Genomic DNA, 27,964 nt, shown 5'->3' on the forward strand with positions numbered 1-27,964 from the left:
TTCTTTTTCTAGCTATTGAGAAATCAGAAAGTTCTTCAGAACACACCTGCCAGCTCTGTGGAGGTTGGTTTGACACTAAAATTGGATTATCTAATCACGTTCGAGGACACCTGAAAAGACTTGGTAAAACTAAATGGGATGCTCACAAGTCTCCAATCTGCGTTCTAAATGAGATGATGCAAAATGAAGAAAAATATGAAAAAATCCTGAAGGCGTTGAACAGTCGACGTGTGATTCCCAGACCATTTGTTGCTCAGAAACTTTCACCCACTGATGATTTTTTATCTCAAAATGTTATACCTTTTGAAGCATACCGCAATGGCCTAAAGACTGAAGATATATCGGTGTCTGCCTCAGAGGAAGAAGGGCTGAGTTTCCTCAATGAATGTGATGAAGCAAAATCAGTTCTACACGATGAAAAAAAAAATCAGTCACTTACACTGATAGAACTGTTGAAAAATAAAAGATTAGGAGAACAAAGAAATACTGAGATATCTCCTCAAAAGATCCATAATCAGACTGCAAGAAAGAGGTTTGTTCAAAAATGTGTTCTTCCATTAGATGAAGACAGTCCTTTGATGCATCATCCACAAAAAATGGACTTGACTATGCAGTCAGGTAAGATGCTTGTTTGTAGCTAATTACATTATTTCATCACAGTATCAAGAATTGGAATACAGGTTGTACCAAATAATTTTATTTCATAATCTAAAAGTAGTTACTGATTTTTTTTTCGTTTGCATGATTCTAATTGCATTGGTTTTATGTATACAACTTGAGTTCTGGATGGAGCATTGCTAATAGGCCATAAGAATTAAGGATTTGCATAACGAGGAAAGCATGTGAACAAAGCGTGATGTATTGCTCACATCTGGGGGAACTCTTACATCTTTCCGAGATTATAGGTACTGCAGATGTGTAATATGCTCATATTGTTAGGATTGCTCTTTATCATGGCGGTGGGGGAAGAGACTGCCAAATCTGTGTAAGTTTAATGCATGCTTGATTGGGTAAAGATAGGTGATGAGTGGACTGTTATACAGGTTATGACTAACCTGTGAGTGTTACTGGTAGCCGTAGTCTTGTTTGAACACAGTTGTTGCCATGAGGGTTCTGGTATGAAATCTCTGAAATTATGAACTGAGATTTTCATAGGAATTGTGCAAACAAAATTATACTCTAGACTACTATTGTTCATAGTCCCCATAGCTTAGTTTTAGAATGCTCTTTTTGAGATATGTTTCAAACTTGACTTTCATGGCTCAGGGACACTGTGCTTGGAATCCTTTGACAACACCTCTGCACAAACTGTCTTGCAGCTATCGTTTCTTGTTTTAGTTTGAGTAAATATTCTTGATTGAAGTGCATGATTGTGTATTTTTATCGTTATGGTAGTTCTTTCAATATTACAGTAATTCTGCTAATGCCTGATTCTAGGAACAGTTATGGGATCAGCAGACTTAATGCATTGTGTCTGTGGCTGCAGGGTGCTGCTTCAAGCTGCAGGTGAAGTCATAGGGGTTTTTTAAACAGGCAAACTTTGAAACATTCAGCCCTATACCTGCAGTGTGAAGTTGTACAATACAGCAATGGGTACATTGCATGATTCTGCTGATTATGTTCCAGTTCTCACTTTTGACTTTTCACTGGTATCTTGACACACTAAAACTTGATCTGTAGAATAGAGGGACTAAAAAAAGTTATGATACCTATAATCTATGTATGGTTCATTGAAATATTTTGGTGAACTCCTTTAAGATCATTCTCCCAGTAAAAACCTAAACTTGGATGATAATGTCTGAACTGTAGCTTAATGCTTTGCTGCTTTGTATGAGTGCTTCTTAATGTTAGGTGGCATATTTCTTACGCTTCATCCCAAAATAAAAAGCCACGTATCATTATATTTTTAAATAGGGCTACTTAGCTAAATATGATTAATGTAGGTATTGACTGTTAACTGCTGTATTAATTATCTTAAAATTGTCCCCATTCTATGATATTGTTCTCCAAATACTTTAAATGAAGTTTCATTTTTAGTATCTAGCTAGTTTTTATTTCTAATATTTTTATCTTTTATATATCTAAACCATTTTATCTTCTCAACTGGATTTTCCTTTGATAAATTTTTTTGAAAATGTTTTTCTAAGGTAGCGTAGGGAGTATGAAGAAACCTGTATGGTCCAAGATAATATCCTCCTAAGACAGGCAGTGAAAACTTTTATTTGTGTTTGAAAGTCAAATTGAGAAGAAACCATTTCTGCTGGTTTCTTTGTCTTATGTAGTTTCTTTTTTGTCTGATGTAGTTTGGTATTGTTTCACTATGTGTTCTCTCCTGTGATAGTTAAGATGTTAGTTTGTTGATCATTTGTTTAGCACAACGATTTTAGCAAAAACTACAAATCATTAACTTTCATTATTGATTGCGCATTCAAAGTAATGAAGATAAAATGCACTGAATAAAATGTTTTGTCTAACAGCTGTGCAGTGGTGTGTTTTACCACCTTTTCCCCCCAGCCTTCATCAGCAGCCTAATTTAGTATTGAGTCTCTTACAGTCATGTGGATAAAACACTTTAATTACCACTTTGTCAACGAGACTTTCTAATTCTCTTTATTGGGAATGTTGCAAGCCTTGCAACTTCTTAACAGAATTGTGCTATTCAAATCACAGAATTGTATTTTTGGGTTAGGGAATAATCTGTATAATGTGAAGATCAGCAGAAAAGTGATTTTAATTGTTAAATTCAAAGAAGTTTAGGGATTCAAATTACCCTTCCATTTTTCTCACAAAATAGCATGTTTTGTGCTAAATGCCACGTCTGAAAGTAACAACCATTAGCTTGGCTTCTCCTGATGTATGAAACAATTGTTCCAATGCAGTGAACATACTTGAAAGGAATTTTTAATACAGAATTTTTCAAAACGCATTGAGAGTTTCATTTTTTTAAAGAGAACTGGATTATAGTTTTCTTTTGAATGATAGGTATGCCTGTGAAGCTTAGAACGTGTGTGCATTGCAATACGGCGTTTACAAGTGCTGTTAGCCTGTCCAACCACTTACGCGCTTATACACGAAGGAAGAGTGCTGGACTTTTGACTGGGACAGGTATGTTTGCTACAGATATAAAATCAAGTCTGTCTGTACACGTTTTTCTCATCAGACTTGAAAAAAATTCATTTACTAATTCAGTTGACATTTGAAATTCTCTGAAACAGACACTGAAATTTGAGACAGAACTTTAGCAACTTGTAAATATATGTTGCTATTGTCCATTTTTTCATGCCTTTTTTAAAATTCTCATTGTTTTATTTTTGATCCAGCATTATTTCATGTATGTAAACAGTCGAGAGCTGAATACTTTCTGATTTCTAGCTAAATTTAGAAATGGCTACTACTGTTAATGGGAGGATATACCTGCTTGGTTGTGTCTTTTTTTTCCCTTTTAACCTGTCATTACAACCCATTCCTTAGATAAATTAATACTGAAATAAGGTTTATATGAGCAACTATATGTTTGTACTATTTTCAACACTTCATGTTTAATCATTATTTTCCCCATCTAGTCACTTTTTCTAGTTTGTTAGACTTTCACAAAAATAAGTTGGATAGTAATATCCCAGAAGAACTACATTTTAAAAAGCTTTTCAGTGCATTGTACCGATTTTGCTTGTACTTTAATGGGACCTTTTGTGAAAAAAATGTTGCTAATTAGTGCGATCCATACTGGCAAAAGAAGCAAGAGAAACAAAGGAGATTCCATTGGGTTATTAAAACACCATGAAGATTGGGAGAGGGGCTTGAGTAGTCAAATTGGCTGTTTATGTATAAACAGGATTTCTCCTACTACACAATGCTTCCTTCTACAAAAACTATCAAGACAGCCCAGTGGGGCTAAACTGGTAGAAACGCAAACATATTAGCCCTTCAAAAGCCATTATTAATTAATCCAGGCATTTAAAATCATTAGCAGCCCATAGAGAAGCTTGACAAATAATATTTCTGTAGTATGATTGACCAACCAGTATGTTTACCTGTCTCATAACATCAGTCACTCTCTGCGAATATTAAGTGCTTATTGTTGAATTGTTGAAAATTGTTTTGTTTGCGAGGGAAGTTTGAACACACTTGGGGGGGGGGTATTTTTGTAAAAATCAGTATCTTGCATCACTGTCCATGGTGAAAGGCTCAGACAGGACTTCCTCAACTACTGCAGCTATTTGTTCCCTCTGACCACAGCACATAATGTTGTCTAATATATAGTCAGAAAATACATAAAATTGCTCTTTGGCACTCTTTTAAGTTCAAGCATGCTAGTTTATGCATACATGAACATTGTTATTCCACATCTTCATCACTTAACTATCATGAAGGACACTGTGATTTGCAGCATCTTTCCCTTCCAGTCTTATCCAGCCTTGCCTAATGACCTGTCTGGGCTTGCTTTTACCCAGAATACGAGTCTTGTCTTAAAATTGGTTAAAAATGAACCCTGCTTTGTGTTTTCCACAGTTTAGTGTTGATAGCAATGCAATCTTGAACAATCTAGGACCCTGAACTGTTTGAGACTATCCTGCCTGCTTGATCCCCTAAAGAGCACTATACTCAAATAGTAATAGCTTACTGGTGGCCCTTGACCCAAGAAGTATCCAACTGTCCTTAATCAGAGCCAGAGCTTTCTCAGTTTTGGCCCCAGCTGGTGGAACGGTCTATCAAGTGAGACCTTGGCCCTGCAGGACTTCGCTCAGTTCTGCAGTTTCCCTGAGCCTTACTATAGTTTGGAAAGGGCAGGATAAAAATTGAATTAAATAAACCAACCTTGAGAGAGAAATTAATATGTTAAGGGAGGAGGAGCTATGGGGAGTTTACAGACTACAGGTGATCCCTTAAAAAGTTTTGGGAATGTTAATATCTGTGTAAATTCTTATAAATTATCCCAGCATCTAATCATTACCTACTTAGTTGTCAGAACTGTGATAGTTTCCATATATTAGACTCTGCTGTTGGAAAAGTTATGCTTTGTCGTCATACTTGCATATAATTTCATAATCAAAATGAATAGGAATATTTGTAATTTATACAGCACTTCCATATGCTGTTGGCAAACTTAGACTACAACAGATTGTGTTTGATTTTTTTGTATTGCAAACTTGTTAGTTTTTGCAAATGATGAGCTTTCTGCAAAGAAGAAATAAATTTCTTAGAACTATTTCTTATAAATTGCAAGTTAGATGCCAGGGCCTGAACCTTATGTGCAACTATCTGTGTTCCCTGAAAAGCTGGTCCTGTGGTGGGAGTGGGGCACCTCTAGGACTCCCTGGGGAATATTAGTAATACAAGTTTGAGGGTCTGTAGTGAGAAGGAGGAATTGGCAAAAGTTGCCATTCTTTTATGTGAGCAGAAGATGGAATCTACCTGCCTCTGATTGAGCAGAAGACATGAAAAATTGTATATGTATTTCATGCAAAATGGCTGATTTTCTTCTACAGGTTTCATAAGATCTTGGTTTTAGTATGTTTGACTGACTTACGAATCAGTGCAGTATAGCCCTACCTGCTCTTATAACATAGATGGTGCTGCTGTTAAGGAGAAAAGTCTCAGTGTCCTGTGGTCAAAGGATATTCCAGTTAGAGTACTAAGTAATTTTTTTCATGTTCCTTTTATTTTCAAAAACAGTGCACGACTAATTTTGTGTATTTACATAGTTTTCAAGGAAATATTATTTTCAGTATTTTGTTTTTTGCCCTAGTTACATAATTTTATGTGTAAATTACTTTTATTGATATATATGACAATTGCTATGAAACTTGATCTATATTTTGCTTTTTAATGGGAGAAATATAATCAATTATCAGATTTGTTAAAGCTGAAAGGAATGGTTTCCCAGGGCTACATTGGCTTTTGTGCAAGGCACTGGCACTTTTCACTGCTTCTTTGTGTTACATATTTTCAGAAGCGGCATCTTTAGAATCTTTTCAGTGATCGGTTAGATTTTGGGAAAGAAATGACTGTCTTTAGCCTTGGAACTGGGACTGCCCTTGCTAGATTGCTCAGAAAATAATGATGACATTACTTACCCGGTTTCCCCAAAAATAAGCCCCAGTTACAGATTCTCCGACGCAGCTGATCTGGTCACGTGGGGGACTCAAAATAATGGAAAAAAATAAGACATCCCCTGAAAATAAGCCCCAACGCATCTTTTGGAGCAAAAATTAATATAAGACCCTGTCTTATTTTCAGGGAAACACGGGTAGTTAAGAAATGGTAGGCAATTCAGTTCTGATGTCTGAGCAAGCTGTTCATGTTCCAAGCAGCATAGTCATTCGAGAACCAGTTCTGACTTTCAAGAGTCTCATTCTACTTCCACTCTGTCAAGCACTCTTGCCTAATAGAAATGAAAAGTTGACACAGAAGAAGTTGCATACAAGAGTCACATGCCAGTGTCTGTAGAACAATGTTTTTCTGCAGAATATTTTTATCCAGCCCTTCCTCCAATTTATCTAGCCCTTAATTTCCTCCTCACAGTAACCAATGAGGTATGATTGGCCCAGTGCCAGCCAGTGTTTAATGGGACCGTGGGGGTTTGAACTTGGATCTTAGTTTAGCAGTTTGACAGAAATTGTCATACATTTTGCCAGTTACGAAGAAGGATCCTAAGCAGTTTAGTCCTGCTTGATTGGGAAGAGAACAAAACCACAGTTTACCAGTATATCTGATTCAGCCTCAAATGATGTCTTGTTGGCAGTAAGGTAGTCTTCATTGTAAGAGCTTGGAAGGAGTTGAGCCCATTGATGCCCACGGCTTATTCTAGCAACAAGCCTTTGTTTGTTGTTTCATCTGAATGCCACCATTTCTCTGTAGTACAAGAGAAGAAAGCTAGGTCTTCTGGCAGGTGCTAGTAGTCAGTTTGGCATAGTTGGGTATGGCAAAGAGGTTTCTCCTGGAGGCGACTTAGGGCGTCTTGGATGGGTGTTTCCTAACCCTTCTTCTGGGAGGCAGGATGTTGTTTTTTCCCACTTCCTGTTGAAGGCCTGACCTCCATCTTCCCCAGTATTTTCCTGCCTGAAGCAGGGAGAGCAGGTTGTCACTGGCTCTGCAGCCAGACTTTTTCTTTTTAGCCCCATTTGGAGTTTTTTCGGCTCAGCTGGGTCTTCTCTATACCCAGCTGGACGCAGACGGAGCGTATTTGGCTCCTCTTCAGCGGATGGCACTGGATTCCCTGGGATAAATCCCGGGAATCGCAACGCCATTTTAGACGGCCCTAGCCACAACGGCGACCAGGACTTCTTCGCCGGAGACCTTTCACAGGTCGACGGCAGAAGGGACAAGGGCAGCCACCCGGAAGGCCCAGGCTGCCCAGAAGAACAGCGGTGGCGGCAGAATGCCGTGAGATTGCTCCCCGGCAACGCCGGCGAAGAAGTGCGGCGGCAAGTCCCGGCGGCTGAAGCCACGCCAGGACAGTCCGGGAAGGGATACGCTGCAGGGGACCGCCAGTGGCCCATGCAGGGTCGCGGAGGGCGGATCTCCCCCAACCAGGCACCGTGACCTCCTGGCGCCGGACGATTGGTCACGCCACGATGAGGGAGAGCGGCTGCGAGGAGCGGTGCGTGACGACCGGACCAGATCGCCTGAATCAAGGCAAGATCGGGGCCGGGGGGGGGCCGGGGCCGTCGACGGGGAATGTCCGCCGGACGGGAGGACAGGTCCACCCCCAGCCCACTTCCGGAGGGCAGGGCATCCCTCACCTGGGAGGGCAGAGCAACCCCCAGTCCGCAGCCATCAGGCAGAGAGGGCAGAGCAACCTACAGCCCTTCTCCAGAGGGCAGGGCACCCTCCACCCGGGAGTACAGAGCAACCATCAGCCCCTCTCCGGAGGGCAGGGCTACTCATAACCGGGAGGATAGGATAGGTCAACCTCCAGGCTCCCTTCAGAGGAAAGAGCACCCAGCAGATGGGGAGACAGATCTTCCCCTCCTTTTCTGAATGGGAGTGACCCAGAAGCTGGGTCGTGGAGGGATGCTTCCCCCAAGGACCTCATGAACATGTTTAGGAGCACCATGAGGGAGGAGATTACGCGGTACCACGAGGGGAGGGATTGCCCCAGGCGCAGACCCAGACCCAGGTCCCCCTCCAGGTCCCCCATGCGCAGAACAAGGCATAGATCCCCCAGTCCAAGAAATGGAAGGGATCCCAGTCCAAGGAACGGAAGGGACCCCCTAGCGGTCCCAGGAGAGCAATCTGAGGATTACAGTGAGGGGGAACTGGAGGAGCAGTCAGACCATTTCTCTGAGAATGAGGAGTCTTCCTTTGAACCTAGTGAGACCTTCCTCTCCTCGCTCATAGCCAAGACAGTTTCTACCTTGGAACTGCAGGACCCAGAGGATGCAGAGGACCCATCGGCCCCTACTCCAACCACAACCAAACCAATCAAGGGGTGTCCTAAAGGAAAAAAAGGACATTTTCCCCAGACAGGAGAAGTCACAGGACGTCTTCCCCTTACCGGAATACTTTGTAAGACGAATCAGAAGGGAGTGGTCCAACCTAGGCACCCACAAGGGGACCCCCACTTCATTCAAGCGGCTCTACGCGGTGCCGGATTACATGCACAACATGCTTCAGGTCCCCCTGGTGGTCGCCCCAGTAGCTTCCATCCAGTCGGGGGGCTTAGTGACCAAGGACGGCAAGGGTTCCCTGAAGGACCCCACAGACTGGCGCATGGAGACCTTCCTGAGAAAAACACATGCAAGGGTTTCGCTGGCGACCAGGGTGCTAGCGCCCTCAGCGACAGTGGCCCGAGCTTCCATACTCTGGCTTAGAAGGCTTTTAGAGAGAACTGCACTGCAAGACCAGGCCATCAGAGAGGGCATCGAGAGAGTGCTTTCCGCAGTCTACTACCTAGCGGACTCCACATTTGATGCCATGATGTTGGTGGTTCGCAGCATGGCCCTGGCAACGGTGGCATGGCGACATATCTGGCTGCGCTCATGGGCAGCTGACTTTCATTCCAAACAGGTGGTGGCGACCTACGACTTTCACGGAAAGTGACTGTTCGGACAGGAGCTGGATTCGGTACTCGTGGAATCCAAGGATAATAAGAATAGAAGAACTTTGCCCAGATACATCAGGGGGGACCACTCCTCCAACAGCTTCAAGTCATACACTACTTTCAGATCACAACGGACTCTTCCTCGAACGACCAGAGACGGCAAAAGAACGCAACAGCACTTTCGCAAATGCACTGCTTTCACCGGCACTGCTCCCAGCTCTTTTCGCGCCAACTATCGCCAGCTAGGTAAGACGGGACAGCCCTTTCGCCAGGGTGGCCCCAATCGCAGTTGACCAAGGGGACACTCCAGTCGGTGGCCGCCTACAACACTTTCAGGATGCGTGGGTAGGCGATCACGTAGACCAATGGACAAGGGAGGTTATCGTATCAGGTTACCTCCTAGAACTGACAACTCCACCCAGACAATGTTTTCGCAGTTTCCATCAAAGTTCCAGGCTAGACAAAAGCCAACGAACGAAGCTGGCCATCCAACACCTGCTGCAGATCAGAGCGATAGAACCGGTGCCAACTTCAGAGAGATCCTCAGGGGTCTACTCACATTTTTTCACCGTGCCAAAGAAAAACGGAGACTGGCGAGCCATCCTGAATCTCAAGTATGTCAACAGACACATGCGTCTGTACAAATTCAGAATGGAGATCCTCAGATCCATTACAGAAAACCTTCAACCAGGGGATTACCTGATGTCGCTGGACCTGACGGAGGCCTACCTGCACATCCCCATCAACCCTCTCCACCGCAGATTCCTGCACTTCGCAGTGGAGGAGGACCACTACCAATACAGAGCGCTTCCATTTGGGCTAGCCGTGGCCCCGAGGATTTTCTCCAAGATCCTCTTGGCCCCCATCATTGCACTCCGCCAGGAAGGGATCCACATCCGTACCTAGGCGACATTCTCATCAGGTCAAGCTCAGCGGAACAGGCAAAACAGGACGTGGCCAGGGTCAAAGAGGTCTTGACCAGGCACGGCTTCCTGATAAACCTCGACAAGAGCTCCCTCACCCCATCCCAAAGGATGGAACACCTTGGAGCCATAATAGACACGACCAGGAACATCCTGTTCCTACCTTGAGACAAGGTTCAGCGGATCCATCGCCTCCTGTTGTCATTCCAGACATCCAACAAAGCATCCCTCCTCCAACTAGCGAGCTTAATTGGACTGCTCATATCAACAGTGGACATGGTTCAGTGGGGAAGACTACATGCTCAGCCTCTGCAGAGATTCTTGCGGCCGCATCAGGCATCGATCATGGAAAAGAGGGACAAATCTCTGGTCTTACCCCAGTCACTCAAGGACAGCCTAGCTTGGTGGACCCGGAAGGACAACCTCCTCGGAGGAAAAGTATACCTAGCGGTGTCGGTCTTCGCAGACGCCAGCCTCACAAGCTGGGGGGCATCCAGCCAAGGCAGTTATGTGCAGGGTCAATGGTCCCCCAAGGAGGCAATGCTCCAGATCAATGTCCTGGAGACCAGGGCGATCCGCCTAGCCCTGCTACACTTCCAAGACCACCTACATCGCAAGCACGTCCTGATCCAGATGGACAACGTAACGGCAAAGGCATATAACAACCACCAGGGAGGATCGAGGTTCTCAACCCTCTGTCGGGAGGCATGCCAGATCCTCTCCTGGTCAGAGAACAATCTAGCCTCCCTGACGGCAGAACACATCCAGGGCACTCTCAATGTGGAGGCGGATTGGTTAAGCAGACAAAATGTGGCAGAAGCGGAGTGGAAGCTGCATCCAGAGATCTTCCGTTGGGTGGTGCACCACCTCAGGACCCCACTCATGGATCTCTTCGCCTCAGAGAGGAATCACCAACTCCCGCTCTTCATGTCCAGGTTCCATCAACACTAAGCTGCGGCAACCGACGCCTTGACGTCACAGTGGCCCAAGGGCCTCTTGTATGCCTTTCCACCAGTGCCAGTCATCCCCAAGCTTCTAAAGAAGCTGAGGGCAGAGATCATCCTTATAGCACCATGGTGGCTGAGACGACCATGGTTTTCCTCAATTCTACAACTACCCACTGCCCCTGCCTTCACCTTGCCCACCACTCCGGACATGCTGTCCCAGGGGCCAGTACATCACCCCAACCCACAGTGGTTCTGTCTGATTGCCTGGCGCTTGAACGCCAGGCACTAAGAAGAAAGGGGTACTCGGATAGGGTCACAGACACTATACTAGCATCCAGAAGACAATCCACCACCAACATCTACAACTGTTCATGGAGAGCGTTTGTCAGGTGGACCAGAAGCCAACAGATCGACCCGGTGAGACCCTCGGTGCCACGCATTCTCCAGTTCCTGCAAGCGGGCTTCAAGAAAGGCCTATGGAGTGTGACCTTACGCAGGCAGATAGCAGCGCTCGCAACGGTCTGGCCCAAGTTGCAGGGACACTCGATTACAAGACATCCGGACAGCATCCGTTTCCTGAAAGGAGTGCAGTAGAGGCAGCCCCCAACGATGCACCGCTTTCCATCGTGGAGACTCAACACGGTCCTCTGAGCACTAACTAAACCACCTTTTGAGCCTATCCGTGAGATATCCCTCAGGTGGCTGAGGATGAAAGTCCTCTTCTTGATTGCCATCACATCGGCACGCAGAGTATCTGAACTCAGACCATTGTCCGTCAACGTCAACCTATGCGTGTTCCACAAGGACAGAGTGGTGCTACGCCTGGATCCTACGTTTCTACCGAAGGTGGGCACCTCATTCCACGTCAGACAGGAGGTCATCATCCCGACCTTCTTCCCGAAGCCAACTCACCCCAAGGAGGTTCTATGGCATGGTCTGGACGTCAGAAGAGCCCTGAAGGAGTTCATCCGTCGCATGGAACCCCTAAGACGGACCGAGAGCCTATTCATAAACATTTCAAACCCCTACATGGGGGCACAAATGTCCCGGGTCACGATCAGTAGCACCATCAAACAATGCATCATCAAGGCCTACAAGACGGCACGCTTACCAGTGCCACAGGGTATCACAGCCCACTCTACACGCTCCGCCGCTGCAAATGCAGCCTTCAGATGACAAACGCCAGTAGAAGACATTTGTCGGGCGGCCACATGGTCATCCAGCTCGACATTCATTAGACACTACAAGATCCAATCGATCTCGGCCGCGGAAACGGCTTTCGGTTCAAGGGTCTTGGAACATATCTTCAGAGACTGATCATCCCACCCAGATCCAGGGACACTGCTCGGGGAGGTCCCATCCAAGACGCCCTAAGTCACCTCCAGGAGAACAGTCTATTGGTCACTTACCGTGAAGGGGTCTTCTCCTGTGGGGCGATGTGGGCATCTTGGCCCCTCCCTGAGATTATACAGTCTCCAAGACCATTCGATGACCTATCAAGGACACACGCACTAATAAAGACATGATGCCCTGTAGCATAATGAATTTGTGACTTGGAGCCCCATAGGGAAGTCTTCCTGTTGTTTTTTCTTGAAGGCTTCAGGAGTCGTCACTGCTGTGTCAGGAGACCACTGGGGAAGATGGAGGCTGGGCCTTCAACAGGAAGTGGGAAAAAACAACATCCTGCCTCCCAGAAGAAGGGTTAGGAAACACCCATCCAAGACGCCCACGTTGCCCCACAGGAGAAGGCCCCTTCATGGTAAATGACTAATGGACCGTTCTCTTGAGCCATCTGAGATTTTTCCTGTCTCTTCTGCAGTTCTCTGTACTTGTTGAGATTCTTCCTTATCAGTGTAGCACATTTCTTTTTTGTCTCTGCATCTATGCTTTCCAGTAACCGAGACTCCTTTCTTTTATTTAGTGAGTTGTACTCTTACACCTGTTTCCCGTGCTGATGCAGTAAAATACAAATGAAGTTTAAGAATAAGTTTTAAGGTTGGATAGGTTATTTTTCATAACTGATTTATCTGAAGTTGATGAATCAAAGTGTCAAGTTCAGTTGTGATTAAATATTTCAATCTACCACTTGTTTCTCAGGTGCCTTACAGATTGGTTTTGAACAGCCTGTAACATGGCATGTAAAGCATTCTGGACAGAGGAGGTTGCATCATTGCAAGGAAACACTATGCTAAGAGAAAGGGAATGAACTTCTGGGGCAAATAGATGCTAGAAGATCATGGGTTAGATAAAATGTGACTTTTTTCCAACGAAGGATAACATCTGTACAACTGATTTATTAGTATAGTTTTACACGCACCCACGTATAAAATGTGTGTGTTTGAGTATGTATACACACACACATACACACACACACACAAAATTTTTAGTGTAATTCCTCTTGGTTCCTGCTTTAATTGAGCATGTATAATATTCTGATCCACATATATTTGGAAGCACACCTTCCACCCCCCAATCTTTTAAGATCTAAAATACAGTCTCTGTGGAGCAGATTGTTTACCCACTCAGTATTACTTAGATTGTAGTAAATTGTAGTTAGTCTTTAGCTTAAATATTGCCTGGAAGTTTAAATACATGCCTGGAAGTTTAATGAAAAATGCATTGATTGCATAAGCTATGAAGAGTCAATGGTTTATTGTGAAAAGAATACAAAGATTTTATATGAAACTAGAGTGAATTTACAGAAAAGCTGTGCTTCTTGTTTTAGGTGGGCAATGTTAGCATTACCTGTCAGATTCAAAATACATCATTCGATAGAGACTACAATTATGTATTTCACTGTATATAACATAGTGGACATTACTTTTAGTGACTGTGAAAGAATGAGCCATAGTATATGAATGTCATAGAAACACAACATATCTATAAACTATTAATTAGGAATAAGGAAAACCTTAATCAGCTCTCAAATCAGAGGATGATACAGGGTTTGAAGTTCTGGAAATTGTATAGAGGAACAATGAAGTGAGAGGGATTTGAAACGGAAAGAGAGGAAGAACAACCTATATAAACATGAGGGTACTGTAAATTTATATTTAAAAATTAGGTCATGTAGTCTGCCATTGACATTCTACTGATCGTACAGTGAGAGTCCATCTCCTGAAACTTTGTGTTTCAGAAATCAGAAAGGTTTGCAGTCAGAGTATTTTATTTCATAAAACTTCAGAAATAATTACTTAGATCCCTGCAGTATAAGGATTTATGTAAAGTCTGCCTGTCTGGCTTTGTCAACATCTATGTAGTTGCTTTGGCTGCCATAGGTCTCTTCCCTAGCCTTCCAGAAGAGTACCCTTACCTAACTGAAGGATTATTCTATTCCTGTTTAACTTCATCTCTCAGTGCTTTAAAACCGGCAGAAACAGTCAGAATAAGTTTGTAATGCTCTTTCTAGTTATAATTGTGTTGTAATAATTTACAGCCGCCCTGGAAAGAGTCAGTGAGTATCAATGAGTGTTCTTAAAATGTTGAGAGATCCAGTAAGAGTGGTTTTTTTAATGTGGAGTTTGTTTGGGGTGGGGTTGGGGGTTGGGTCTGGAGACGAATGTGATAGAGGGTAGAAGGCTGTGCTGCTTGCCCCCAGTGAACAGGTAAGTAAAAACTGTTATATCAAATGATGCACACAGTTGTTAAAAGCTTCTATTAATTTCTAGTTATAAGTTGTCTTTGCAGCAGTTAACTAGATTATTTTAAAAACAGTGTCTAATTCAAAATATATTGATGTAAATAGGTTTGCTCAATTACAGCCATCATTGCAACATTCATTTATGTATGGCTGTAATAGAAATGTGGTGCATAAACTACCTAAGATTTATTATCGGTTTCTGTCATCATGACCCAGAGATATGTATAATCTTTTCACTTGAGTTAATTGAACAACTGGAAGTATATCACACAAGTGCCATGTAAATATTTTGTGTCTATGGTGCTTTTTAAAACAGTACTATATAGATTCTGAAGTCAGCGAAGTGTGTCCATCTCGTGGAGTGATTGTTCTGCCTACAACTGTACTGTTTATAACTGCCTATCTGAATGTCTATGTTGCCTCTCTAGAGAACCTTAAGGCAGCTTACAAAGCAAAATGTAAGACACAATTAATTAAAAACCCATCCAGAACATAAAGCAGCACCAAACACTGAGCAGCTAAAAGTATGTCTTAATGAGTTGCTCTTTGGGAACACTTAATGCCATTTTCCTGGTTTTCATTGCTCCTTATTCCTGTCTATTTTGTAACCATAAAGCTTCTCATAAAAACACTTGAGATTAGAATAAATTCTGGGTCATTCATCTGGTGAAGATAGGGAAGCCCAGTAACTATGCACAGGCGTCAAACTCACGGCCCTCCAGATGTTATGAACTACAGTTCCCACCATCCCCTGCCAGCATGATGCTGGCAGAGGATGATGGGAACTGTAGTTCATAACATCTGGAGGGCTGCGAGTTTGACACTTATGAACTATGGTGTTACAAGAGAGTGGGGTGCCCAGTACACTGACCAGTTGTGACTTGTGGTAACTATCAAATGCAGAAGGGGAAAGTGACTTTTTCAAAACGTGGTCACTTGGTGATAATGTGGGGCACTGCAGATTTGCCATCAGGTTCTAGCAGTTTGGCTTGAATCCTAGCACAGGGCAGTTTCTGTGCTGTGGTTGCATTGTCCGAGACTGTGAACTAGAACTTGGTACTGACCCTCCTTTGTAATCTAAAGAAGTTTATTCAATAATTTGGTACTGTCAGTGTATTATGATACGTAGGGCTTTTGCCTCTGGTAAAGTTTCGCACATCAGAGTTCCAGAACAGTTTTATTTGTTGTTTTTTTATTTTGCAAATTTATACTTCACCTTTCCATCTTTGTAAGGACCACCAAAGAAGGTAACAGATTAAAACAGACATAATAAATTCACATCTTAATAACCATTAAAATCAGAAAGAGCCAGTGTGGTATAGTGGTTAAGAGCAGTGGACTCTAATCTGGTGAACCTCTCCTGCACATGAAACCTGCTGTGTGACCTTGGGCCAGTCATAGTTCTCTTAGTGCCACCTACCTCACTAGATGCCTGTTAGGAGAGAGGAAGGGAAGAAGTTTGTAAGCTGCTTTGAGACTCCTTATGGTTGAGAAAAGCAGTTATAAATCCAAACCCTTCTTTTTCTTCAAAAACACATCCTTAAACCAACTAAAACCAGAACTAAAATACCGTATATACTCGCATGTAAGTTGACCCGCGTATAAGTCGAGGCACCTAATTCTACCACAAAAAACTTGGAAAACTTGTTGACTCGTGTATAAGTCGAGGGTGGGAAATGCAGCAACTTCTGGTAAATTTCAAAAATAAATTCCAATAAAATTACATTAATTGAGGCATCAGTAGGTTAGCTCTGTAAGTGGAAAAGAGGTATCAACAGTAACTTTAAAAGTACAAAAACCTTAGCTCAATCAACAACCAAGCTAAAACCCAAGAGTTAAAATCCTTCAAAACTGGATTCCTCCTTCTCATCTGTATGTCCAAATGTAACCCAACTCAGATTTTAAGAGGGCTATTATCAGACATGTTAAAGGAGTTCAAGTCTTTGACAGTGTGATCCCACCTTGTGACCCTTAACATTCACGAGACTTACAACAAATGAAACTATAAATCTGTTTTCTGTTTCATAAACAGTAGTGTGCAGTATAACAATGAAATATGGCAAACCAGTACAGAAACAATAATAGTTCTGGCCTGCTATGCAAAACAGACCAGCAGGGTCTCAGTCCTGTCATTCTCTCTAGCTGTGTCCAAAACCAAAATACAAACTAATAGTCAATCAATATAAACACAATATCCCCTTCTCAACAATTAATACAAACATTCTCATACCTGAAATATGTAAATACAGTTCATAACAACTGAACTCTGTGAAGTTGAGGCCTGTTAGCAGTTATGAAGCCTATTCTTCCTCAGAGTAAATGGAGCCTTCTTCCTTATATGGAAAATCTGAGCTCTTTAGCTCCCCCTAATGGGCCCTGAGTTACACAAACAGAGCTTAAGCCATAGAGAACAATGGAATAGAATTACCGTATTTCCCAGCGTATGACCTTCATATAAGTTGAGGGAGGCTTTTTCAGCCTAAAAAAGGGGCTGAAGAACTCGACTTATACGCGAGCATATATGGTACGTACAAAATGTAAAAACAAGTAGCGGTAAGTAAAACATTGGCAAGAAGGTAGGGATACTGGGGGGCACAAAAGAAAACAAAGTGTTCACTTGCTGCTGGAAAATGGCAATGGAAGGGGAAAGACTAATCTATCTGGGAAGAGGGTTTCAGAGTTTTTTGGTGCCAAGATTGTGAAGGTCCTCTCCCACATTGCCGAGCACCTAATCTCATAAGGTGGTGGTGGTGGGGCGGGGGGGTAAGACCTTGAAAGATGACTGTATGGTTTGGGAATAACATGGGTATGTTATTTCCAAACCATAGGAGGCTTTGAAGGTCAACACCAACACCTTGAATTCTTCCTGTAAACAGATTGGGAGCCAGTGTAGATGGGCCATGATTGGAGTCAAATGGGCCCTATGTCCCACTCAAGTCAAAATCAACTAGTGCAGAATGCCACATCCCAGAGGTTTTTCAAGGGCATCCCCACATGGAGCTCATGGCAGTAATCTGATCTAGATGTAACTAGCCATACACCACAATGCATAGCTTTCAGTAATCTTGTACAAGACAAGCGACTGTTGGAAAAAATACTGCTGGTGTTGTTTCAGACATCTTGTACATTTATCTGTAGTAGGATTCTGATAATTTTCATGGGAATTTGTAAGCAGAGCTTACATCTTGTTTTGAAACCTAGTTGTCTTAGGAAATCTAGTCTTAAGAAAATTTGAGCAGTGACTCATTTATCTCATAAGAGTGAGTTCTTATTCCTGCTGTCCAGATAGGAGTGGTCTTTAGTGACCTTTCAGTGTAGGTTTTCTACTCTATCCCAGAGACAAACATAGGAATGCAAATATTTTACAAAATGTGGATTCTTGTGTCTGAGAATAATAGTCTGCCATACAAAGTGCAATGCAAAGGCAAGCAATGGCAAACTACTTTTCCAAGTCTCTTGACTTGAAAACCCTATGGACTTGGCATAAGTCAGCTGTGACTTGACAGCAGTATATTTATACATACATATACATGTGTGTGTATATATATATATATATATATATATATATATATATATATATATATATATATATATATATATATATATATATATATATATATATATATATATATATATATATACACATACATACATACATACATACATACATACATACATACATATTGACAGCAATATATGTGTCACATGTTTTTTGATGAGGCACTTTGCTTGCAGATGTTGATGCTAAACATTTTGAATATACACAACCTTAATTTCTGCTTATTGCATTTCATTGCATCCTGTAAGGTAGGAGATGGCATGAAACACGCTTTAATTCTGTCTATAAAGTGACAGTCTAAGAATTTTTAGTTTTGATTTTTTTTAAAAACAACAACATTTCAGCCTGGAAAAGGCCTTGCCATTAAGATCCTGAAATGTTGTTTTGACTTACGCGTTTTCTGGTTTTTCAGTCGGGTGGTAGAGAACAGTTGTGAATAGTAGGACTTTGGTTGTGATCAGTTAGATACTGCAGGCTGTTCTCCCTCTTAACCTGTCATCCCATTTGTCCAAAAATCCCTTAGTAGAGGAACCTTGGGAAACAGAATGTTGAGATCCTTTGACTTCATGTAATTCTTGACATACCCCCCCCCCCCCCCCAGGAAAAAAAGGCTTATATTAACATTTATCTAGGAGTTGGTTATATTGTATATTGCTAACTTTATTTTCTTTTGTGTATTAGTGTTTTTGTTGGGGAGGGAGGAAGTGAAAGAACACTTTACTAAATATACTGTCATTGGATTCTTATTTCCTGTCATTAGGTTTTACTTTCATTAGGAACTAAATACAGCACACCTTTTGTTAGATGATTTCTTTAGTATACAGAACAGAAACATTAAATGCTTCTTCCGGAAGAGATGTGACAGCTATGAAATTCGTTAAAACTTAGTTTTAGGAGGGTAGCTGTATTGGTTTACAGTAGAAAAACTAGATTTGAGTCCAGTGATACCCAGGGACCAACAAGATTTTTGGATGGAAGTGCTCGAAAGTCAGATATCTGACTAGGGAAACTTTGACTGTTGAAAGCTTATACTCCAAAAACCTTGTTGGTCTCTAAGGTACTACTGGATTCAAAAAATATAGTTTACTTTTAAATAGAATACATTAGCTTGACATTACTGTTGCAACGTAGGACTTGGTATTGATATAATTCATGAACACATGATGTGTTATAGTATAATATTCTGAAAATATGACTTAGTCAGTTAATATACACAGTGTAATATAAAGCTTGAAGAGTAGGATTCAGACATAACCACTGTGCATGAAGATAGCCCAAACACTTTGATAACTGAGTATGGTATTTAGAAGTGGTGAGAACAAAAGGATCTCCAGCATAGTACCATAAGTGGGATAAGGGTGGGAATCAGGACAAAAGACTGAACTCTTATTCTTTATATGTACCTATATGTGAATCTTTTTTCCCCAATAGCCATAGATTGTAAGCAAAAAAAATCAAGATCAAGATCTGGGAGCAAGAAAAAAATTCTGCCATTACCTCATGGTGCTGATGAAGTTTACATACTCCGATGCAGGTATGTAAAGGATTATAATGTGTAGACTGAAAATGATTATTTAAGTTTTTGATTTAACTGTTATGTCTGTAATCTGTGTACATGCTTGAGATGGTTTGCAGAATTAATCAAAATGGAGGCTTGTTTTAATATGGCCTTAATCTGTGCAAAAAATAACCTGAAGCACCTGAGGCCAGCAACTTTGACTTGTGCCCAGAAGTTCAGGTAGCTTGTTACCACCCCCACCACCCCGTGCTATTGGATGCAACAGTTTGTGGTATCTGAATCTTTCAAATACTTCTAAAGTGCACCACCACATAGTTGGCTATTCTTGAATTGTTATGTTCCTGCTCTCAGAAAAAGCACTCTCTATAGTTGGTTGACAGTAAAAAGGATTATTGGGACATGCTCACTCAATTCCACAACTAGTTCTCAACATGGGAGACTGAGCCTCCTACTTCTCTTTCACCATAGTTTAAGTGTGAACCTTGGAAATTAGAACATGGACTTTCCCTGGCCATGTGATCTATCCCCATTAAGTGAAGGTCATAATTAGGCAGTTAGAAGCATACTGTGTTCATAAATAGATGATAACGCTCATGCTAAGGAAGACCTTTCCTTAGATTGTACAGCAAAAACAGACCCATAGATGCAGCTGTATCCAGATATCTGAAGAAGTCCTGATTACAAGAAATCCCTTACCTGTAGAACGCTCCCTATCACTATAATACCAATGATTTTATCTGGATTAAATATATTTTTCATTCTGTGGGCATTTTGGCATTCTCATTTGCCTCACTTATAAGTTTCTGTTTCTTTGTGTGTTTCTGTCCTTTCCATATTTTGCTCCCTCTTGTGGTGGATTCATTATTACACCAGTTTATATCTGGTTTAAAAACCTGCAGTTTGAATCTGCAGCAAGGTCTGCTGGATATAAACTGGTGTAATATCAAATCGACCACCAGAAGGAGTAAAACACATGCAAAACAGAAACATGTCCTCCCCCCGAGGAAACAGGAACTTACAAGCGACAAAAATGGGAATACGGAAAGGCCCTGTTGTAAAACAAAGAGGGCTTTAGGGAAAAGAGCATGCTGAGTACCACTGCAAGTTGGTACTAGTGCATGTAATATGTGGTGTATAATTTGTGTTCTTTCATGTAGCTCCATATGTTTGAAATTACATGAACAGAATATCTGTTTACATTTAAGCAGCCATTCATATACTTTTTTGTACTTATTTTGTGAACTCGCTGTATTGATCACAACCCTTGTTTGGATGCCTTTAAACTCTGTGCAGGTTTTGTGGTCTAGTCTTTCGAGGTCCTTTGTCTGTTCAAGAAGATTGGATAAAGCACCTGCAACGCCACATTGTCAACGCAAATCTTCCTCGGACTGGGGCTGGTATGGTAGAAGTCACATCACTGCTTAAAAAACCTGCCTCAATGACTGAAACTTCATTTTCTATCCTGATGGCTGAAGCAGCTTCATAGGACATGGAAACACTTTACATTTGCATTGGATGTATATTTGAAATACTTTTGTTAGTTTTTTTAAAGTTAAAATAAATTATCTGTTTATAAAACCTGAAGCAGAAAATGGGGCAAAGAACGACAGTTAACACCCGAACAATTGAGTACTTAAAACAATTACCGTAAGTAGTCTTTATATTTTATATAGGGTGGAAGATGTGTTTTTAAAGTTTACTAAGTTTTTTTGTCAATTACTGTGTTCACTATTGATACAAACCCATTACGTGTAAGCAGCCATTTTTAAATTGTTGCACATGGGTACTTTAGACTGGTTTTATGAAAAGAAAACGTTCTTTACAGTGTTACTGAAATCAATGCTCTGTTTATTAAAAAAAAATCCCCTTGCTTAGTAAAATATTATATTTTGTTTGTATGTATGTAGTGTTTTGTACAATACCAAGAAATGCTAATGCAACTTACTCAATTTAGGGCATTAAATATCATGTACTTCATAGTTCAAGAGACTGTTCCATTCAATTAGGGCAATTAGTACTATTCTATCTAGCTGTGTAAGTGTTTTTTAATCACACAAGACACTTTTCTACTAAAAGTGGAGGGAAACTTGTTAAACAAATTTCTAAAAACTATGTATATAGTACTGGAAATTATTTGTGGTAAGGAAATATTCTTTATTTCATTTGCATTTCTCACTGACAATAAAATGGTGCATCCATGCTACCTCCAACTTTGTCAGCTGTAATGGTATATATCCTTTTGTTTCATCACAAACTCACGGTTTCTTTAATGCAACATTTTGTTTTATTAATGAGTCCCTTTCTGTTTAGCTTTGCCTAAAGAGATGATTTACTTTTGCCTCTTCTAGTTCATACTGTAGAAATGTACTACACGGCTAAGCCAACACTTTTTATTTTACAGTTGCTTAAAAAACTTATAGCCCCATTGGACACAAATAGAAAAGTTTCTACATATGAAGAGAATGTTTACAATTCAAATTTTAAAACTTGTTTTGGATGTAATTATATGTATGAAAACTGTAACACTATACTCATGCTAAGGACCTATTTACAGAATTACTGAAATAAATGTGCTGTGAGGATGGAAAACTATGGTGCAGGTGTCTTGATCACGATTGATATTGGCCGTTAACAAAAGTAAAATGTCACTTTTCAACAATTAAGCAAATTCCTTTTTTGAAAACTGGTTCTGTATGCAAGTAATGTTTCATTTTATTCATGTAGGGTGACTAATTCTGTAGTTAAGCCAAGGAAATGCATTGATATTGTTTTGAGTGTAAATAAAGTTATAAAAGCAGTTGAGATGTGAGGAGTATTTTGGTGGAGAATATACATACCTCACAGCCAGTGAAATTGCTTTCCTCATGGTATATCTCCTTACCAAGAATATATCTCTCAATAAAAAGGGTTAAAAGAAACTTAAATTGACTCTACTGTGGAGTATTTCTTATTGAAGATAAAGTTGATGTGTTTGTCTGGAGTTCTAAATACAATGAAGGACAGCTTCAAGTGTGATGTTTGTTTACAGATGAAATTCACTTGACTTTGTGAATTTGTAAGACCGCCTATATAACAGTGGGTTTTAAGAGCCTCTGCAAAGGTCTTGGAAGTTTGTAGACTAGTATCTGGCAAATTTTGAGTTTTGGAAAGTTGCAATATGGCTGTGGTAGTGAACCTATGGCACTCCAGATGTTCATGGACTACAATTCCTATCAGCCCCTGCCAGCATGGCCAATTGGCTGATGGGAATTGTAGTCCATGAATATCTGGAGTACCATAGGTTCGCCACCACTGCAATATGGGGAGAACTCCTTGAGTTAGGGAAAAAAACCTACCAGGATTCATTTTCACATACTTGGTATAATGTCCAGTAAAATGAAATTGTAGTTTGTTGTTGGCCCAGCTGTTGTTGGCCCAGCTGTGTGTGTATATACACACACAGGAAGAGTCAGACAGATCACTTTATTGAGTTAAAATTGCCACATCTTCATTGGTTATATCAGCTGACAGAGCCTCGGCACAACATAAAGCAGTGATTCCAGTTATTGGGTGACCACTCTTATTTTAGAAATATACTTCCAGTATGTTTCACCTGAATGCTGGATACAGTTATTAGTTCTGAAACCTTTAGTTTGGTAATGGCTCAGCCTCTTTGCTGCCTACCAGTTCTGGGCAGAAGAGAGAATTTCAGGGAACGCTAACTACACCAGTGGAGTAGGACTGATCCAATTATATCCTTCATCCATTGGGAAGGCTATCTGGCTTGTTTACTGGTCTGAGCAACTGGGAGATCTTTCTGGCGACAGGTCACCGTTGTCTTGTTCTGCCTTTGCCTCTCCCTGCTATCATCTTTAAACCACTACATCTGACATCCATCTAGGTGGTGTACATAAAGTATTCTTTGAGATATAATTACTTTACCAATATCTGAGCAGGAATTCTAAAATGTCTCTAGTCCAAGTCACCGGTTCATTACAGATATTGGTTGGATCCAGCTCAAAGTCTCCACTTGCACTAGAGCTCTTGTGCAAAGAGAAACCCAAGAAAAAGACATCAGTTGCTCTTCGTGCTGAGTGAGTAACATTTACTGTATTTCTACTTGCATTTCCACTTGTGCAAGATCTTGTGCAATTAGTTCTGTGCCCTTTAATATAAAGAGAGGAAAGGACTAGGTGTTGCACAACATCTTGCACAAGAGGAACCGACCTAAGTTTGCTTTATGTTTCTCCATGTACATTGCTGTATCCTATGCCATTGTTTCTCAAGAGGGTGGTTTATCAGGCAGGGGAATGAGAGAAGGGAATGGTACACTACAAATTTAGGCTGGTGCCTCTAACAGTTACTCTCATCCTTAGAAATGTGGCAAGCCAACTCCGTCTTCTCCGAGTAGCCTAAGGTGGCACATGTGACATGATCCCTTTTTTGTCCTCACAATGATAACAGATAAGGCTTATCCTATGAATTATCTGTCTGCAGTCAGCAGTGAGCTTCAAGGTAGTACAGGCACTTCGGTTCTCTCCAATTCTTTGAATATGCTACAACAAACTAGCTTTAATATCTTTGGGAATCTCCAGTTGCTACTTGAAGCATTGTTAAATCATGTCTATGAACATCAGTGTATATACCCATGAAAACTAATGGCCAATAGGCTCCCACGTATATCAAAAATCCACAAACAACTCTAGCCTGGGCTGTAAACACAATCCTGCAAACACAAGGTTTGTACAGAAATCCAAATGATTCAATAACAAAATGGGATATACCACCCCAACCCTGTTAAGTGATCTGCAGACGTGAATGATACTTACATCCAACCCTGCAGGAGAGAAAGCGTGAATATAAATCCAATTCTTCTGCTAGGAGATGGATAAGCAAGCTTTAGAAATTTGGCCTTGTCTTTTGTCCTTGGACCTGGACCAAAGGATATGACAGTTTGTGGATAATGGAAGGTATTGCAGCATTGCCTGCAGAGACCCTCAATCCTGGCTTTCCTTGCTAAGGGGCATTGAATCTTAGCCAGATGAAATGCCTCCTGGTACAAGTACTCTCCATAGGTTCTTTGTTCTGTGATTATTATTGTGATCACTGTTCTCCCTTGCCCTGATACAACGTTACTTTTTTGCTTGCAGTTCAGTTATTGTAGGTTGCTGCCAGATGCTGATTTTAACTCATCCGTACTTCCTGCCCTCAGTCTTAATTTACCTATGTTTTTTGAAGACCTTTCTCAAATACTCCTCCTGACATACAACTAATTCATCCTTTGACTCTTTACTGGACTGGGGCATTCACCCAGATCTGGACTTGCATGTATGGAGCCTAAGTCTCACCGGTGACTGGCCCTGTAAGGTACAGGTACAGATATAGTTTACTGGCTATGGCCAAAGGCTGTTACAATCAAATGGTCTCAATTACCGACAGTAACATTAAATATAACTTCAAAACAAAATCAAATGCAGGCATGACCCAAATTAGATGCAGTACTGGCTCAAATTTTCTTAGCCACCAAGGCAAAAAGGGACATTTTATGGAAAACAGGCTCATTTTCAGGAAGAAGAAAGGAAAGCATCTCCAAGTCACTACAAAATTATTATTTGTTAAGAATGCAACGAGAAATTTGGACCTGGAACAATATAACACAATGAGATAGGTTCTCTGGTTCTGAATTGCCTTAAATACAAAGGCAAGAGGCCATCAAGAGTTTGGGTAGGCATTCACCTAACAAGGCTGTTGGCATAGTTAGAAATCTAATTGATGTAAGAGTTACTCTGAAATTATATGTGGTAGTGTTAACCAAATATGGTCATGGCCCCTTTTGAAAACTTCAACCAAGGAGAAATTTTAGACTGAGGGATTAACTGTCAAATACAAATACAGCATCTATCAAATACAGCATCTCATCTAAACACCCAGTCATGGATGGTAAAACCTGGTATGGATGCATCCTGCGTATCATTCTAGATGGAATAGCAAATAAGAATGTTATTATAGAATTCTGGCAGGACTGTGTCATTTCAAATCATTGCCTCCTAACTAATTCTGCCAAGTAAATTAATAGAATCCTTACATTCCCTTCTCCAAAATTTTAATATGGAAATGTGCACACCAGCTCAGATTGAGAGTAAGCTAAGTTCTGCCCACATCAGGGCTGCAGAAGCCCCTTTAGATAAAGCTAGGATCCTTCTTAGAAAATAACTTTGGAAAGAAATCAGATATTCATTCCAGCCCCAGACTTCAGTATCATATAGTAGTTGTGGGATGACTTCGCTCTGGTATAGTTAAATGGCAGGATCTTTATTAATCTCCAGTGACGTTGGACACAAGTATCAACCAAATTAAATAAACTGGAAGTATGTTTCAATTGTTTGTTATTGCCATATCAGTGCTCTGTCCATGCCCATGTTTGTCAACATCTGTTAGTTGAAATATAAAAGCACTTTACGATTAAGAAAAAGAGTTGGATTTATATCTCCCCTTTCTCTCCTGTAGGAGACTCCTTTCCCGTCCATCCTCACAACAACATCCTGTGCTATATGTGGGGCTGAAAGAGCTCAGAAGAACTGTGACTAGCCCAAGGTCACCCAGCTGGCATGTGTTGGGAGTGTACAGGCTAATCTGAATTCCCCAAATAAACCTCCACAGCTCAAGCAGCAGAGAGGGGAATCAAACCCAGTTCCTCCAGATTAGAGTACACCTGCTCTTAACCACTATGCCATTCCATTGCTCTTAATAGGGTGTAGCATTACCATTTTCATACATGAAACTGCCTTTTGCCGAGTCAGACCATTGGTATGTCATAGTCAGTGCTGTGACTGGTAGCTCTTGAAGGTCTCAGGTGATCTTTCCCGTCACCTGCTAGCTGATCCTCTTTAAGTGGACATGCTGGTGACTGTACATGGGACATTTTGCACAGGAAGCAGAAGTCAGGATTGATCTGTTCTGGGATGTAAAAAAAGAGACAAAGCACCTATTCTCCTTACCCCTTAACCTTTATCGCCAGATAGTCGTATAGACCATGTCAACATCACTTAGCAAGTCATTATTAGGTTTGACTTATTCACCTTCTGGAACTAACAAGAATGATGACTAACGGCCAACTAATTTTTTTATTGTCTTGTATAAAATGTTGGGACAAAAAACAAATATCTGAGAGTTTGGGGGACTTTCCCCCCTGAACATTTGTATCTTATACCTGGAATCCTGTTGCTAGTATGACTGTTCTTCAAATGTTTGGGATACACACTTGTTAGAATTGCTGCTCCATCTCTTAACCAGGTACAGACACAAATCATGTTTCTGTATGTCTGAAATGCAACCCAGTGCAACTTGTTAATGCCTTAAGTCTGCGCTGTGGTAGCAAATGCCACAGTCCTGATTTCTTCTCATTCTAACTAGATAGGGTAAAAGGAATGACTGACAAAAGCAGAGCGTGAGTTAACAAGCTTAAACTCTATTTTATCTGAATAAGGAGCTACTTGTCAACGTGGTGTAAATACCACTTGCTGGAAATGCCTTTCATCATCGGCTTCTTTCATGAAGAAGCCAATTATATCATGTAAAATAATGTATGAAATAGCATACCTACTTATTTGGATGTAAAAACTGCATAGAACATAACTCAAAATGGAATAAGCATCTGAAAACAGAAAATATAGTTAGTGTATACACACTTCTGCTTGTGACACTGATTTATCGTTCATTGATCTTGATTGAATAATACCTATTATTAACATTCTTGGATTTTGTTTAACTGATGGTTAAGAGATGGGGACAATCCTGAACCGATCTCCTGAGAAGTCCCATGTTATTCAGTGGGGCTTACTGTTGGGAAAGTATCACTAGGATTGCAGCTGTTGCCTTGGAAGCTGTGGCGAAGCCACCAGGGGGTGGGGTGTGTGCGACGCACCGGGCACACCATTTATAATCACGTGGGGGTGGAAAAATCCCCCTCCCTGCGCCCCCCGCGGTGCGCCCCCCCTCCCCGCGGCGTGCCACCCCACTTACTTTTAGGAATGGAGCAGGCCGGAAGCTTGCCTGGACCTGATGGGAACTACATTTCCCAGGGGCTCCTGGGAAATGTAGTTCCCACCAGGCCCAGGCAACGCAGGCAGGCTTCCGGCCTTCTTCTCCGGCCTGATCCTTTCCTAAAAGTAAGTGGGGTGGGTGGCGCGGGGGCGCAGCGGGGGGCGCTGTGGGGGGCGGGGCGGGGTGGGGTGGGGTGGAGGGCGCAAAAGCCAGAGTGTGCACCAGGCGCACTCTGGTCTACCGTGTTTCCCCGAATATAAGACAGTGTCTTATATTAATTTTTGCTCCCAAAGATGTGCTATGTCTTATTT

The 27,964-nt window shown here is 41.5% G+C and overlaps 1 protein-coding gene across 6 annotated transcripts in view; it reads left to right on the forward strand.

Annotated features, from left to right (window-relative positions):
* Window positions 1–22,555, forward strand: part of ZNF644 (zinc finger protein 644) — a 60,823-nt gene extending 38,268 nt beyond the window's left edge. For 5 of the 6 annotated variants that reach the window (XM_048496097.1, XM_048496102.1, XM_048496099.1 and 2 more), the window contains 4 exons: window positions 13–618; window positions 2,983–3,105; window positions 19,544–19,646; window positions 20,925–22,555. In XM_048496097.1, the coding sequence (XP_048352054.1) occupies window positions 13–618; window positions 2,983–3,105; window positions 19,544–19,646; window positions 20,925–21,117 (1,025 nt within the window). In that variant the 3' untranslated portion in view covers window positions 21,118–22,555. The remainder of the gene's footprint in view (window positions 1–12; window positions 619–2,982; window positions 3,106–19,543; window positions 19,647–20,924) is intronic. The other variant, XM_048496101.1, reaches the window with a different exon arrangement.
* Window positions 22,556–27,964: the final 5,409 nt, after the last annotated feature.

Source organism: Sphaerodactylus townsendi, linkage group LG05 (genome assembly GCF_021028975.2).
Source record: "Sphaerodactylus townsendi isolate TG3544 linkage group LG05, MPM_Stown_v2.3, whole genome shotgun sequence".
Classification (NCBI taxonomy): domain Eukaryota; kingdom Metazoa; phylum Chordata; class Lepidosauria; order Squamata; family Sphaerodactylidae; genus Sphaerodactylus; species Sphaerodactylus townsendi.